General features: G+C 56.4%; 3 protein-coding genes across 8 annotated transcripts in view; 1 reads left to right on the plus strand and 2 right to left on the minus strand.

Moving 5' to 3' along the window:
• Positions 1-53: 53 nt before the first annotated feature.
• Positions 54-6,127, plus strand: ECI1 (enoyl-CoA delta isomerase 1). Its single transcript, XM_006763898.2, has 5 exons — positions 54-205; positions 2,759-2,905; positions 3,449-3,570; positions 3,669-3,847; positions 5,851-6,127. The coding sequence occupies exons 1-5, from the start codon at positions 89-91 to the stop codon at positions 6,015-6,017; spliced, it is 732 nt and encodes a 243-aa protein (XP_006763961.2). The 5' UTR covers positions 54-88; the 3' UTR covers positions 6,018-6,127.
• Positions 6,128-7,428: 1,301 nt separating this feature from the next.
• DNASE1L2 (deoxyribonuclease I-like 2) lies at positions 7,429-10,349 on the minus strand. Of its 4 annotated transcripts, none has more exons than XM_015564023.1 (7): positions 9,658-10,349; positions 9,259-9,418; positions 9,081-9,169; positions 8,903-8,986; positions 8,729-8,829; positions 8,541-8,653; positions 7,429-8,447 (listed from the first exon to the last, which is right to left on the minus strand). In XM_015564023.1, the coding sequence occupies exons 2-7, from the start codon at positions 9,400-9,402 to the stop codon at positions 8,025-8,027; spliced, it is 954 nt and encodes a 317-aa protein (XP_015419509.1). In that variant the 5' UTR covers positions 9,403-9,418; positions 9,658-10,349; the 3' UTR covers positions 7,429-8,024. The 4 variants fall into 4 exon arrangements, with proteins under 4 accessions (XP_015419509.1, XP_015419511.1, XP_015419508.1 ...); XM_015564025.1 differs by having other exon boundaries at positions 7,429-7,766; positions 8,196-8,447; positions 9,259-10,349; XM_015564022.1 differs by having other exon boundaries at positions 9,259-10,349.
• An 89-nt stretch (positions 10,350-10,438) lies between these two features.
• Positions 10,439-12,876, minus strand: part of E4F1 (E4F transcription factor 1) — a 10,446-nt gene continuing 8,008 nt past the window's right edge. Inside the window, exons 8-14 of one of the 3 annotated variants that reach the window (XM_006763900.2) lie at positions 12,551-12,760; positions 12,201-12,306; positions 11,844-12,061; positions 11,407-11,605; positions 11,190-11,332; positions 11,060-11,122; positions 10,439-10,979 (exon numbers count right to left, since the gene is read on the minus strand). In XM_006763900.2, the coding sequence (XP_006763963.1) occupies positions 10,623-10,979; positions 11,060-11,122; positions 11,190-11,332; positions 11,407-11,605; positions 11,844-12,061; positions 12,201-12,306; positions 12,551-12,760 (1,296 nt within the window). In that variant the 3' untranslated portion in view covers positions 10,439-10,622. Of the gene's footprint in view, positions 10,980-11,059; positions 11,123-11,189; positions 11,333-11,406; positions 11,606-11,843; positions 12,062-12,200; positions 12,310-12,550; positions 12,761-12,876 lie in introns of all 3 variants that reach the window. The other 2 variants (XM_006763899.2, XM_015564021.1) reach the window with 2 other exon arrangements.

Here is a 12,876-nt window from a genome sequence, read left to right on the forward strand (position 1 = left end):
GCCAGGTTGTGGGTGCAGGGTAACTAGGGGCCCTTTTCCAATGCTGGGCATGAGCTTTCTCTGCACTTTCACACTAGGGATTGCTGTGATGAAGTTCAAGAACCCCCCAGTGAACAGCCTCAGCCTAGAGTTGCTGACGGAGCTCGTCATCAGTCTGGAGAAACTGGAGAACGACAAGACCTTCCGAGGCGTCATCTTAACTTCGGTGGGTGCTTGTTAGTGCTCCATGGCCCCGAGTTCCCTGATCAAAGTGTGAACCTGTTACCAGATTAGAGTCCAAACTCGGAGACCACCTGTACGTCCTAGTGTGGAAGAACTAGGCAGCCTTGGATGCAGATGCCCACGAGAGACTTCTGGGGATCGTGGTCCTAGGCAGGTGACGTTTTTGCAGGCACAATCCTGAGCCCACATTGATTCATGAAGTCTAGACCTGTGCAGACTGGGCAGTGGATTCCTGGGGTGCCCTCCCTGGGTGGTCCTCAGAACCTGGGCTGGTTTTAACACCCAGACCCGCAGGACTTGGCATCTCGTGTGTTTCTACCCTCCTCCAGTGGGCATCAGGCTTACCTGCTCTGCCAGGCACCAGAGGTGCCAAGAGAGGACACCGATAAGACCAGGCCGGGGAGGTGAAGTGTGGACCCAACATAACAGGCCATTTGTTGGGTCAGGAGGAGGAGTAGGGTCACCTTTCAAGTTAGGAGCCACAAAAGGGGGAAAACCATCGCTTCCCCAAGGCCCCAGCCTCTGTGCTGTGGACACTGGGTGCTACACAGTGAAGGTCCCTGCTGTCTCCAGGCCTCAAAGTCACACGGCCCTGAAGGAGGGAACCAGGGTTTGTCCCTCCACGGCCCATTTTCTCCCCACTACAGCGTGATCACCCCCCAAGTGTATCTCTGTATTGAGTGCCTACTGTTCATGTAGTAGCACAGGCCTGCGCAGTAGTTCCTCAGCAGATGAGTGTGGAATGATGTCACTAGTGTCATGTGACCACCATCACAAAGCACACAAATGGGCTGGTTTAAAACAACAGAAATGGACCCTCACAGTTCTGGAGGCCACAAGGTCAAAATGAAGGCATCGGCAGGGCTGACTCCTACAAGCCCTAGGAGAGAATCCTCCTTGGCCTCGTCCAGCTCTGGGGGCTCCTGGTGTTCTCTGCTTGTCTCCACCACCAGCCTCCTCCATCTTCACAAATGTCTGCCTTGTATCTCTGTTCTCCTTAGAAGGGTACCAGTCACAGAATTTAGACACCCCCCCTCCCCTCACTGCAGTATGACCTCATCTTGATCACATCTGCAAAGACCCTATTTCTGAATGAGGTCCTGTTCACAGATCTGGGGGTGAGGAGCTCACCTTGTCCTTTTCAGGGATGCAATTTGACCCACTGCCATTGTGTTGCTAAATTGCAGAAACAGGCCGTCCCACACCCTTCTAGTTTATCTAACAGAGACCATCCCAGTTAAGATCATGTGGTTTATTCTCACATCCGAAATATAACGCTTTGCCTTTGATTTCCTGTTATCCTGCCCTACATCTGTGCTGATAAATGTATTGGATTGGGGGGGTGGGGGACCAGGGGATTTTGGTGGGAAAAGGATGAGGGAAAAGGCAGAAGCTGAATGGACTCTTGCCGTGTCCTTTAAGCCAGAGCAGCTCTGTCCCTGCTGCCATCCCTTTCCCAGCCCAGGGCTGCCTGGCTTCCAGGTCCCTGTGTCCGGCCCATGAGGAACAGTGGACTTGGTATAATGACGTCACATCTTTCTCGTTGACTCTTTTTAAGTTACAGGAGTAGGACACAGTCCGTGGAAACAAGAGGTCAGCCTCCCAAAGTATTTTGCACATACAAGCCATTGAGTATTGACTGTCCCATATTTTATCTGCCTGCTCTTCACAGACAGTGGGTGGTTGTCATTCTCCTAAGCAGTGTGGTACCCCCAGTCAGTTCTAGTTGCCACCAGCCTCAAGCACCCCATCCCCAGCCATGGGAGTGTGGGAGCATCTCCTTTGCTCAGAGGTGCTGTGCCCACATGGGAGCCCCAGGGGTGGGTGTTTCCAAGTGAAGGCTGCTGAGCCATCCCTCCCTGTCTGTGTTCTTGGCCAACAATCCTTTGAACACACAGAACTTGGTGCCCCTTGTGCCGGCAGCCATTTATTTCTGTCTGTCGCTCCTCCTGTGTGTTTGCTCTCCCTCCCTTCCTTGGCAGCTGCTTCAGGACCTGGGGCATCCATACAGGACATATGTCTTCAGAGTCATTCCCCAGGCTTCTGTCTTACATGTGACAGCCCAGGACAGAGGTCTAGCGTCTTGACTGGTCACTGCCCCTTTCCTGACCAGACAGCAGCATCTTCCTGTCTGCAGCCGTCAGCAGCTTGCTAGACCTTCGGGAGTACATCAACATGGGCCCCCAACAGACTGTCAGAAGTCCTCCCCGTGCCTCTTAAGTTTTCTGCCTGGGATACCACATCGGTTTGCACAGAGCCTGGGGGAATGCCTGACCCTGCCTGCCTGCTCTGCCTTTTCCAGTTTGCATTTGGAAAGGAAAGAACTTCCCAGGACAGAGAAGGAACTGAGCCTGAGGGAGGTGGAGGCTGAGTCCTCGAGCCCCAGCTTTGGGCTCCGTGGGGCAGCGTCCTGCCTCACCCTGAGCAAGACCTCAGCTTTGCTGCCCCTTGAACACCCATGGGCTCCCCCTGCTCTGGGAGCACAGTGACCTGGAAGGTGGACTCTGAATGGGCCTGTGCTCCCTCCCTCACCCAGGACAGCCCCGGGGTCTTCTCAGCTGGCCTGGACCTGAGGGAAATGTGCGGGAGGAACCCGGCGCACTATGCTGAGTACTGGAAGGCTGTGCAGGAGCTGTGGCTGCGGCTCTACGTGTCCAATATGGTCCTGATTGCCGCCATCAATGTGAGTGTTTCCACTCTCCACTGGCCTTTCTGCCTCCCTGGAGGCTGGGGGACGGGGGGTGGGCAGATGTGGCCCTGCCCTCGGGAAGCCCTCAGAGGGGAAGGATGCCTTGGGGAGAGATGTGCACAGGTAAGCGTGCCATTACAGATCACTGTGACATGGTGACAGACAAGGTAGGGGCCACGGGTCAACTCAGTGGGGTGGGGGCAGGGCCCAGGATCCAAGAGCTATATGGGGAGCAAGTGGGGAATTGGATCCACATTTTGAAAACATCACTTTGGCCTGACCTGGGGAAGGCAGGGACAGACCACTAAGGTAAGGTGCTGAAGCTAAGGCTCCAGAACTGGTGTGCCCTGAAGAGATGTGGTGACAACCCAAGTAAGGTGCACGGAGAGCCTGCGCCTGGTGGAGGGAGGGGTGGGGGTTAGGTCACTGAGAGCTCACACCCACTAGCGGGCATTCCTCGGGACCCTGGCTCTCTGGAACACTATTGGGACCAGCAATAGCAGCACCCAGAGCTCTGTGGTCTTGCTTCCCCTGCAGGGAGCCAGCCCTGCTGGAGGCTGCCTGATCTCCCTTACCTGTGACTACCGGGTCCTGGCTGACAATCCCAGATATGCCATTGGGCTGAATGAGACCCTGCTGGGCATCGTCGCCCCTTTCTGGTAAGGCCAGGAACTGCACCCATTTTCCACTTGGCCCAGGGATGAACCAACCCACCTGGGAGCCCCCAGCCCCAGGTGAGTGGGTGTCTGCATTCCAGGTTCAAAGATACACTTGTGAACACCATTGGGCACCGTGCCGCAGAGCGTGCTCTGCAGCTGGGGTTGCTCTTCCCGCCAGCAGAGGCCCTCCAGGTCGGCATAGTGGACAAGGTGGTGCCTGAGGACCAGGTGCAGAGCACAGCGCTCTCAGTGATGGGCAAGTGGCTGGCCATTCCAGGTGAGGAGCACAGGGATGGGCAGCCACTGTGGGTACTGGTGAGCAAGCACAGCCTCCTGCCCTCCCTTCCCTTCCCCTCCCCTCCCCAGCCTGATACTCCTGGTGAGACCGGAAAGTTCTCAGGTAAAAGTGCACCGTGCAAGTCAAGAACATGCAGACTGGCTTAGTGCCCTGGGGCTACTATAACAAATAATCACAGGTGGATCATTTGTGCTTAAAACAAATGTATTCTCTCACAGTGTGGAGACCAGAGTCCAAAGTCAAGTTGTAAATAGGGCGACGATCACTCCAGATATTCTAGGGGAGGCTCCTTTCTTCCTCTCAGTTCCTGGTGGCTCCCGACATTCCTTGGTTTGTGGCCCATCACTCCAATCTTTGATTTCATCTTCACATAATCTCCTTTATCCCACATCTCCCTTTCCTTTCTATTAGAAGGACCTAATCTTAATTGCATCTGCAAAGACCCTCTTCCAAATAATCTTATTTAATCTCTCTCTCTAACCTGTTTCTTCAACTCTAAAACAGGAATAAACAGTCCTTTCATAGGGTAGTTGGTAAAGAATCTATACTAATAAAAGCATAACATGTGAATTAGACCAAACAGCCAAACGACCTTCTGGACGACCTTCCGGCGGCCACCACGGCTGCGAGGGCCGAGCCTCTTGCACAAATTTCGTGCCTCGGGTCTCAACTATGTAATAAAAGGCTAATATGCAAATTGACCAAACGGTGGAGCAACTGGTCACTGTGATGTGCACTGACCACCAGGGGGCAGACACTCAATGCATGGGCTGCCCTCTGGTGGTCTGCGCACTCCCACAGGGGGAGCACCACTCAGCCAGAAGCCAGCTCTCGGCTAGCGAGTGCAGAGGCTGTAGTGGGAGCCTCTCCTGCCTTTGCAGCAACGCTAAAGATGTCCAACCAAGGGAGTGGGCCATAGGGGGTGGGCCTAAGCCCTCGGTTGGACATCTCCCAAGGGGTCCCAGACTGCGAGAGGGCACAGGCTGGCCTGAGGGACCCCACCCACCCACCCACCCCCAGGATTCACGAATTTCATGCATCGGGCCTCTAGTACTATATAAAAATGTAAAAACCATTCTTAGTTCATAGACATGGGGATGATCAAATATATTGAGTGACTTAAAAAATATTCTTTTTTTTTAATATGTTTTTATTGATTTTAGAGAAGGGAGAAGGAGAGAGAGATAGAAACATCAATGATGAGAATCATTGATCAGCTGCCTCCTACAAGCCCCACGATGGGATCAAGCGTGCAACCTCGGCCTGTGCCCTTGTCCCAAATCGAACCTGGGACCCTTCAGTCTACAGGCTGGCGCTCTATCCACTGAGCCAAACCAGCTAGGGCTGGAAAATATTCTTGATAAGTTCTGGCAGGTGTGGCTCAGTTGGGCTTCATCCCATGCATTAAGAGGTTGCTGGTTTGATTCCTGGTTAGGGTACATGCCCAGGTTGCCTGCTTGATCCCCAGTTGGGGGCATGTAGGAGGCAGTCTCACATTGATGTTTCTCTCCCTTCTCCCTCTCTAAAAAAAAAAAAAAAAAGAAACCTTTAATAAGATGTTCTCAATAATATAGTTGAGTGAAAATAAATAGGCTAAAGATGCAAATTATTATTTTTTTTATTGGTTTCAGAGACAGAAAGGGAGAGGGAGAGAGACATGGAAACATCAATGATGAGAAAGAATCATTGATAGGCTGTCTCCTGCACAAACTGTACTGGGGATTGAGGCCATAACTGGGACATGTGCTGTGACCTGGTTCGTGGATTGAAGCTTAACCACTGAGCCACATTGGTCTGGCTAAAAAGGCAGTTTTTACAGTATCATCCTATATGTTTTTAAAAGATAACGGTAGTGGGAACATAGGTGATTTCATTTTCTTTTTACTTAATGTTTAACTTCTGAGTGTTCTGCTAAAGTTTGTGTTGGAACTCTCTTAGGAAGGTTGGGAATTATTTTCACACGTGGACCCTGTTATCTTTAGATCACGCTCGACAGCTGACCAAGAACATGATGCGAAAGCCCACAGTAGACCGCTTGGTGAAACAGCGCGATGCTGACATCAAGAACTTTGTCAGTTTTGTCTCCAGAGACGCCATTCAGAAGTCCTTGCAGATTTACTTAGAAAAGCTCAAACAGAGGAAAGGCTAACTGCGGGGCTGCCCACATAGGCTGTAGGCTTAGGCACCCTTCCAGGGGCACTCTGGTCCCACGGGGGCTTAAACAAGGTGTTTTCCAATTTAAAAATCCTTCCAGCTCTTTGTGTTGCTGATCTTCCCAGAAGGCCCTGTTCCTTGTAGCCAGGGCCGAAGACCCACCACCACACACGAGTGCGTTTTCTGCCTGGCAGGTGGGGTTTGCAGGCAGTGTCTGGATTGGGGAATTATGAACTGGCAGGTGGACCTATTCTGGACCTGGGCAGTGTCACCGCTGAGTGCCTCCTTTCCCAAAGAAATATGACTGAAGCCCTGGCAGGTGTGTTGCAGTGGTTAGAGCATTGTTCTGTACACCAAAGGGTCACAGGTTCAATTCCCAGTCCCTGGCGTGTATGGAAGGCAACGGATCAATGTGGGACACATCGAGGTTTTTCTCTCTCCCCCTCCCCCTTCTTTCCACTCTCTAAAAATTAATGGGAAAAATGTCCTCAGTTGAGGGTTAACAACAAAAAAAAAAGAATTGTCACTAAAGTTCTCAGGTTGTCCTATCCCTGGCCTCTGGGCTGCCTGATTGTAGAAGCATGAGGGAGTCATGGGCCCTGATGATCCACACAAGATACCACCCCCCCCCCCAGCCTTGCCCCCAGAGAAAAGCCCTTTGGCTACCACATTTGTTCATTTAGATGGAGGGAATGTATGACAATTCTGAGAAATCAGGGGGACTTGAAGAGATCAAGGGAGGCATTATTTGAGAGGCATTCTATGTTGCAAGTGTCCTACATCTTAATTTAAAAAGACTTGTCAAGAAAAACTTGCTCGAACTTTTGACAAAAAGCCTTTTCCTCCCACCATACAATTCAGGACAGTTACCAAATCCTGCCAAAAACTAGAAACCTCATCAGGCCCCTGTCAGTTATGCCGTGTACTCCCCATCCTCAGGGGATGGGTTTACCTGGGATACAGGCCATTGTCCTGACAATTCCTTGCCCAGCCCAGGGCTCGTGAGGAGAGCCTACCCAGGAAGGCACCACCGAAGGGCTGTACCACCTGGAGTTCTGTGGGGAGGATCTTAACCTGACCCCCTGCAGTGATGGACAGGACTCCATACAGACCAGTGCCTGGGGGTTGAGGAACATTGGGGCTGGAAGGTTGGCCTTGCAAGGCAACACTATACCTGTGTGTGTGCTGATCCGCACTGCATTTACAGTGGTCTGGAAGTGGTGATTTCCAGCAGGATGTGAAATGGGCAGGCCAGACTGTGCCTGTCCCCTAAAGCAGCAGTCGCCAGCCGGTGGTCTGCGGATGAGGTCCAAAAGGTTGTTGACCGCTGCCCTAAAGAACCTGCTGGGCTGCAGGACAAGGGTTGTGCCACAGGAAGACAAGCTAAGAAAGGACACAACGGCCTCTAAGCTGACCTGTTTGTGGTCCTAGGTGCGCACTCTTGTTTATTGAGCAGAGCCACACCCAGTGCTCTGGGTTGCTCCTCACACACCTGTGAGGTAGGTAGTGGTAGGCCATTTACAGATGGGATCGGCTCACTGTTCCAGTAACATGTCAATGGCCACCTGTCCAGGCCCAGTTCACCCTGCCCTGCAGCCTTGCTGAGGGCAGGCCAGCCACCTTGAGTCCTGTGGAGCTGTTCCTCAGAGCCAGTCCGCAGGCAGCATGCCCTGGCCAGTCCTCCGAGCTGTCAGTGGGGCTTGAGGGTCACCTCCACAGGGAAATGGTCACTGATGGCAAGGGCCTGGAGGGAGAGGGGCCAAGTCTCAGTGGCCATGCTGGCCAGCCTGTCCTTCCTGAGGCTTCACCTCAGAGAACTGGCCCCCCACCTAGGATGAAGCCCACTGGGTTTGTGAGAAACCACTGCGTCTAGGTGAGCGGGCCAGTGAGGCCTGGGCTGTTCATCCCTGCTGTTGCCTGCAAGTGGGGTGTGGGCACACTCAGGACCCTACCTCTGGGAGAGGTGAAGGCATCCTATTGTGCCTTCCCAGACTTGTTCCATTCAACCACAGCTGACCCTGTGGGGGCCTTTTTCAGAAACTAGGGCAAGGAGGGAACTGCCAGGTGCACTGAGGCTGAGCCTGGTCCTGGACAGAAGAGAGCTGGCTCCTGTCTGCCAGTGCAGAGCGGCCAGGGGACACCCCCACCCGCCTCCATGGAGCTCCGCCCTCACCTGAGTCTGGTCCAGGCCAAACACCTCCTGGAAGTTGTGCACCGTGGCCGACTGGGGCTTCAGGCTCCTGCGCAGGTGAGCACCACAGACAACAATGCGGTCGTAGGCGCAGTCCGAGTTGCCCACTGTAGTGTCAGCGCTGTCCGGGATGAGCCACTTGAACACTTCGCTGCTGCGCAGGCGGATAGACGGCCAGTCCTGCTCCTTCACGTAGCTGCAGTCCGCGTTGAAGTCGCCCAGGAACAGCATGTCCTGCAGGGAACCAGGGTCAGCCAGCCCACGCCTCTATGGCCGCCCCCAGGGCCTGCCTCCGGGGACCCAGGGCTGTGCGGGCGCGGGGCTTACGTCGGTGCCCCACTTGTCAATAATGTCCAGGTACACATCGTAGAGAGCATCGATCTCCGCCACTGCGTGGTGGGGAGCAGCATGCAGCGGGACCAGCACCAGCTCCTTGGCAGCTGTACGAGAGGGTGGGTGTCGGGTGGGGGGGGCCTGCGGAAGGGGCGGGGCCTGCAGTAGGGGCGGGGCCTCACCGGAGTTGGGGGCTGAAAATTTGACCACGAAAGGTTCACGACTAAAGGTGTCCTCCGGGTCCGGGTACTGGTACGTGTCTACCACCGACACCGCGTCCTTCCTGGGGGCAAAGGGCGGGTGGGTGCGCCGAGCCAGCCACCTCCTACCCCGCACGCTGCGACCCCACTTCTCACCTGTAAACGAACAGGTACATTTCCTTGTACTGATCCCGCCCCAGGGGCTCGCTGCTCACGTAGCTGTACTGGTGCCTAGACACGCTGCGGAGATAGGGGCCAAGCCCCGAGTCAAAGCACCGCTCCCAGGCCTGGGATGCCGGCCGGAGCTCCCGACGCTGGGCCCTGCCCGCCACACCTGTTGATCTGCTCCATGAGCATGGACACTGCGCTCAGGTCCGGGTCTCGCACCTCCTGCACGAGCGTGATGTCATAGCCAGCCAGGATCTGGAGAGGGGACCGTAGGGGCGGGTCACGAAGGGCAGCTTCGCCCGCAGAGCCCAGAGGCAGCAGCCCCAGCCCAGGCCCCGCCTCACTTGTGCGATGACGCTGGCACAGTCTGAGTCCAACACTTTGCTGTCACCAAAACTCTGGATATTGAAGGCTCCAATGCGCAGCGCTGCTGCCCCGGCAGCCCCCAGGGCCCAGAGCGCAGCCAGGAGGGCCCGGGGCCGTCCCATTGCTCCGAGGTAGTGGCTGGGAGGACAGACACAGCCCTGAGCACCCACCGGGAGTCGGACACACCCAACCACCCCTCACCTCCCCAGTGTGGGGGCCTGACAGGGAATGCCACCGATGCTGGCCAGCACCAAGGGCAGGCTCCCCCTGCGCTCTCCCCAGGGTGGTTGGTGTGCTGGGCTCATGGCCATTCTCCTACTCCGTGGGAAAACTGAAGCCCAAACAGACACACCCCATTACCATCCAGCCCGACTCACCTGAGATGTGGATAGGGCAGTGCCAGAGGCTCAGGATTTGGGCCCAAGTAAGGGTTTGAGGTCCAGGCTGGGAGTGTGTCCGTGGTACCAGACTCCAAGGTCTTGGTATGGCAAAAGGTCTGTCTGCTGCCTGGGCACACTCAGGTATTTGAGGCCCTGGTCCAGGGAGGGGCCAGCTGTGCTGGGTCCCGCCCCCTCAATGTTGGTGCCAGAACTCCTGGCTCCCATTCCCACAGAGAACCCAGAAGACAAGGCAACAGGGGATCCACCCTGAGGTTCCAACCCCCAAGTCTGTCAGAATCAGGATTCAAGCCCCTACCAACACCCCAAGATCTTCATGAGGAATGAGGGAGATGGCCAGCCAGGCCTGCTCTTGTCCCCACCCCTCAGAAACTAGGTCATCCAGAATCTCCCTCCTAGAACAGCATCCCCTCAGGAAAACTAAGGCAGTACACTTAGGAAAGCCCCTCCTTAGCTCCACATCTTCCACTGTTTCTGCTCCACATTGTTAGAGGCTCCTGGTCTCCTGGCCTAAGTCTATTGCCCCAGGGAACCACATCGGGCCTCAGGAAGCTGGGGTCACCGATCCCAGTGGGCAGGGCACCAGCAGATGGCTGCCTGTCCACATGCCAGCGACACCCACACGCAGCCACGGTGTCGCCAGCCCCATCAGGAATAGTGGGCGGGGTGGCCAGGCATGAGTTTACAGCGTGGCCCGGGCAGGCAGGTGCTGCCATGGGAGAGCCTGCCCGGGCTGCCACTGCCGCAATATCACAAGCGGTGGGTTTTCATGTTTTATTGTAAAGCAACAAAAAACTCTATTTACACCCCCACATGTCTGAACATCTGGATTCTGTGCCGTGTCTTGTGTCTTGTCCATACTAGGCCAAGTAGGAGTCAGGAGGGCGCTCAGGTTCCTTGCCCCTGACCCAGCCCAGCCCAGTGGGACCCTACAGGCACCCACGCTAAACAATGACAGTCTGCACCTCGAGCTGGCCCTCTGGCGAGGCAATAACCAGCTCGCCCGCGTGCTCCAGGATCTCAATGTCCTCCGATGAAACCATGGTCACAGTAGCCTGTTCAGTGCCATTTGCACCCGCACGGGCAGTAAGCACAGTGCCCTCGCTGATGGCTGAAGCCAGTGTCATGGCCACCTGCTCTGTTAGGCTTTCCGGAGTGGCAATGGTAATGGTGTCTGCAGCAGCCGCTTCTGGACCTAGCTCCGCCTCCTGATCCATGGTCACATTCTGCACAATGATTTGGTGGCCGGCGCTGGCCTGGTGTACGATCTGCTGCACCACCTTCATGATATGGCTATCCACCTGTGGGTGGCTCACAGCTCAGCTCACAAGGTTGGGTGAGGGCACCACACCTCCCTTCTCCCTCTCCCCCAGCCCCTCACCTCTGTCTGGGTGCCCTCGATGATCTCTGTAGCTTCACTGGTCTCTGTATCATCCGTGGTGGCCTGGAAAGAGGGTCAGAGGTCAACCTTGCCTCCCCTGGGCCACGTCCCAGCCCTGCCCGACACCCACCTCAATGATGTACTCCTGGGTGTCAGCCACCACGGATGAGAATTCAACCAACACAGTGTGCGGGTCTTCATCGAGGACAGTGGCAGCTGCTGTGGGGCTCTCTTCGGACACCAGCAGCTCCTCCACCTCCAGCAGGCAGCCCCCTGAGGTGGGGAGCTCAGTCAGGGCTGGCCTCCTGCGGCCCCTCACCCCCTCCTGCCTCCCACTCGCCCCGAACCTTTAGTGCGCAGGTGCCGGTTGAGCGTGCCATGCTCGGCAAAGCCACGGCCACACTTGTAGCACTTGAAGGGTTTCTCGCCCGTGTGGTGGCGAACATGCCGCACCAGTGAGCCCTTCTCCCGGAAGCCTCGGCTGCAATATGGGCACACGTGCGGCTTCTCCTCCAGGTGTGTCCGGAAGTGTACCTGCTGGGCATTCTGAGGAGGCCACTGTCAGGATCAACCTGGTCTTGTCCACACCTAAGACTCCGGCTTTCCCCATCCACTTCTAGGGCCGGGGAATGGGGGGGATTCATCGGCCAGCAGGGAGGGTCCAAGCCAACACTGGGCAGAGGGGTAACAAGGGAGGGCTGGGGCAGAAACAAGGGACGGAGCTGGCTCACAGAGTGGGGAGCTCATGGGCGGGGGGGTCAGAAGTCAGGGCTGGAGGGCCCACCTTGGTCTTGTAGCGCTTGCCACACTCAGGACAAGGGTAGGGCCGCTCATCCGAATGGACACGCCGGTGGCCGCGCACGTGAGCAATGGTTTTGTAGAGCTTCCCACAGTCCCCACAGCGGAAGCGGCGCTCATGCACGTGGACCTCCTGGTGCTTCTTGAGCAGGTAGGCCTTGGGGAAGGCCTTGCCACACTGCACACATGTGAACAGCTTCGGCCCTGGGGCCACAGGCAATGTCAGGCCACGTCCCATCCCCAAGGGCCCTCCCAACCGCCTGCTGCCTGCCCACAGGCCACCCTGACCACCATTGCCCAAGGGACCACCCTGGCCACTCACAGTGCCCCACTCGCCACCCACCTGCGTGGCTCCTTTTGTGGGCCTCTAGGGTGGCAGCTGTCGGGAAGGTTTCACTGCACTGAGGGCACAGGTGGGTCCTGGATACCGCTGAGGCTTCATGGGCCACCTGCTGGGGGACCACAGCATATTTCCAGCATCCACTGCCGGCTGGGCCCCACAGACAGACCCGTAGCACCCCCACCCTGACAGGCTCAATGGGCTCAGGGGTAAGCAGCTCAGGGGACAAAGTCACTGCAGAAAGTGACAGCAGGGAGCACAGCAAGGAGGCTGGCGGCCAGGCCAGGGTAGTGAGTAGCTTCCTCTACGGTGCGGCCCCCAGGAGTGAGCACACTGGCAGCACAGGTACCTACTGTCTCCACCTGCTCCACCTCCAGCAGCGGCAGTTCTGGGGGACCATCTCCTAGGGGCTGGGCACTGGATGCAGCGGGAGGGACTGGTTCCAGGGGCCCCTCCTCCCCAGTGACCCGCTCAAGGACAATGCCAGAGTTCTGCATGGCCTGGTGCAGCAGGTTCTCCCGGCTGTCCTCGCTGGAGCAGGGAAGCTCCTTGGGAGCAGGGGGCTGTGGGGGAGGGGGAGGGAGGGAGGTTGGCCAGGCGGCTCCACATATGGCGCCCACCCACACCCACCAAAAGGAGAAATCCAAGGGGCCCAAGGACCACTGTGCACACCCAGCAT

This window comes from Myotis davidii, unplaced genomic scaffold, assembly GCF_000327345.1.
Source record: "Myotis davidii unplaced genomic scaffold, ASM32734v1 scaffold599, whole genome shotgun sequence".
In the NCBI taxonomy this organism is placed as follows: Eukaryota; Metazoa; Chordata; class Mammalia; order Chiroptera; family Vespertilionidae; genus Myotis; species Myotis davidii.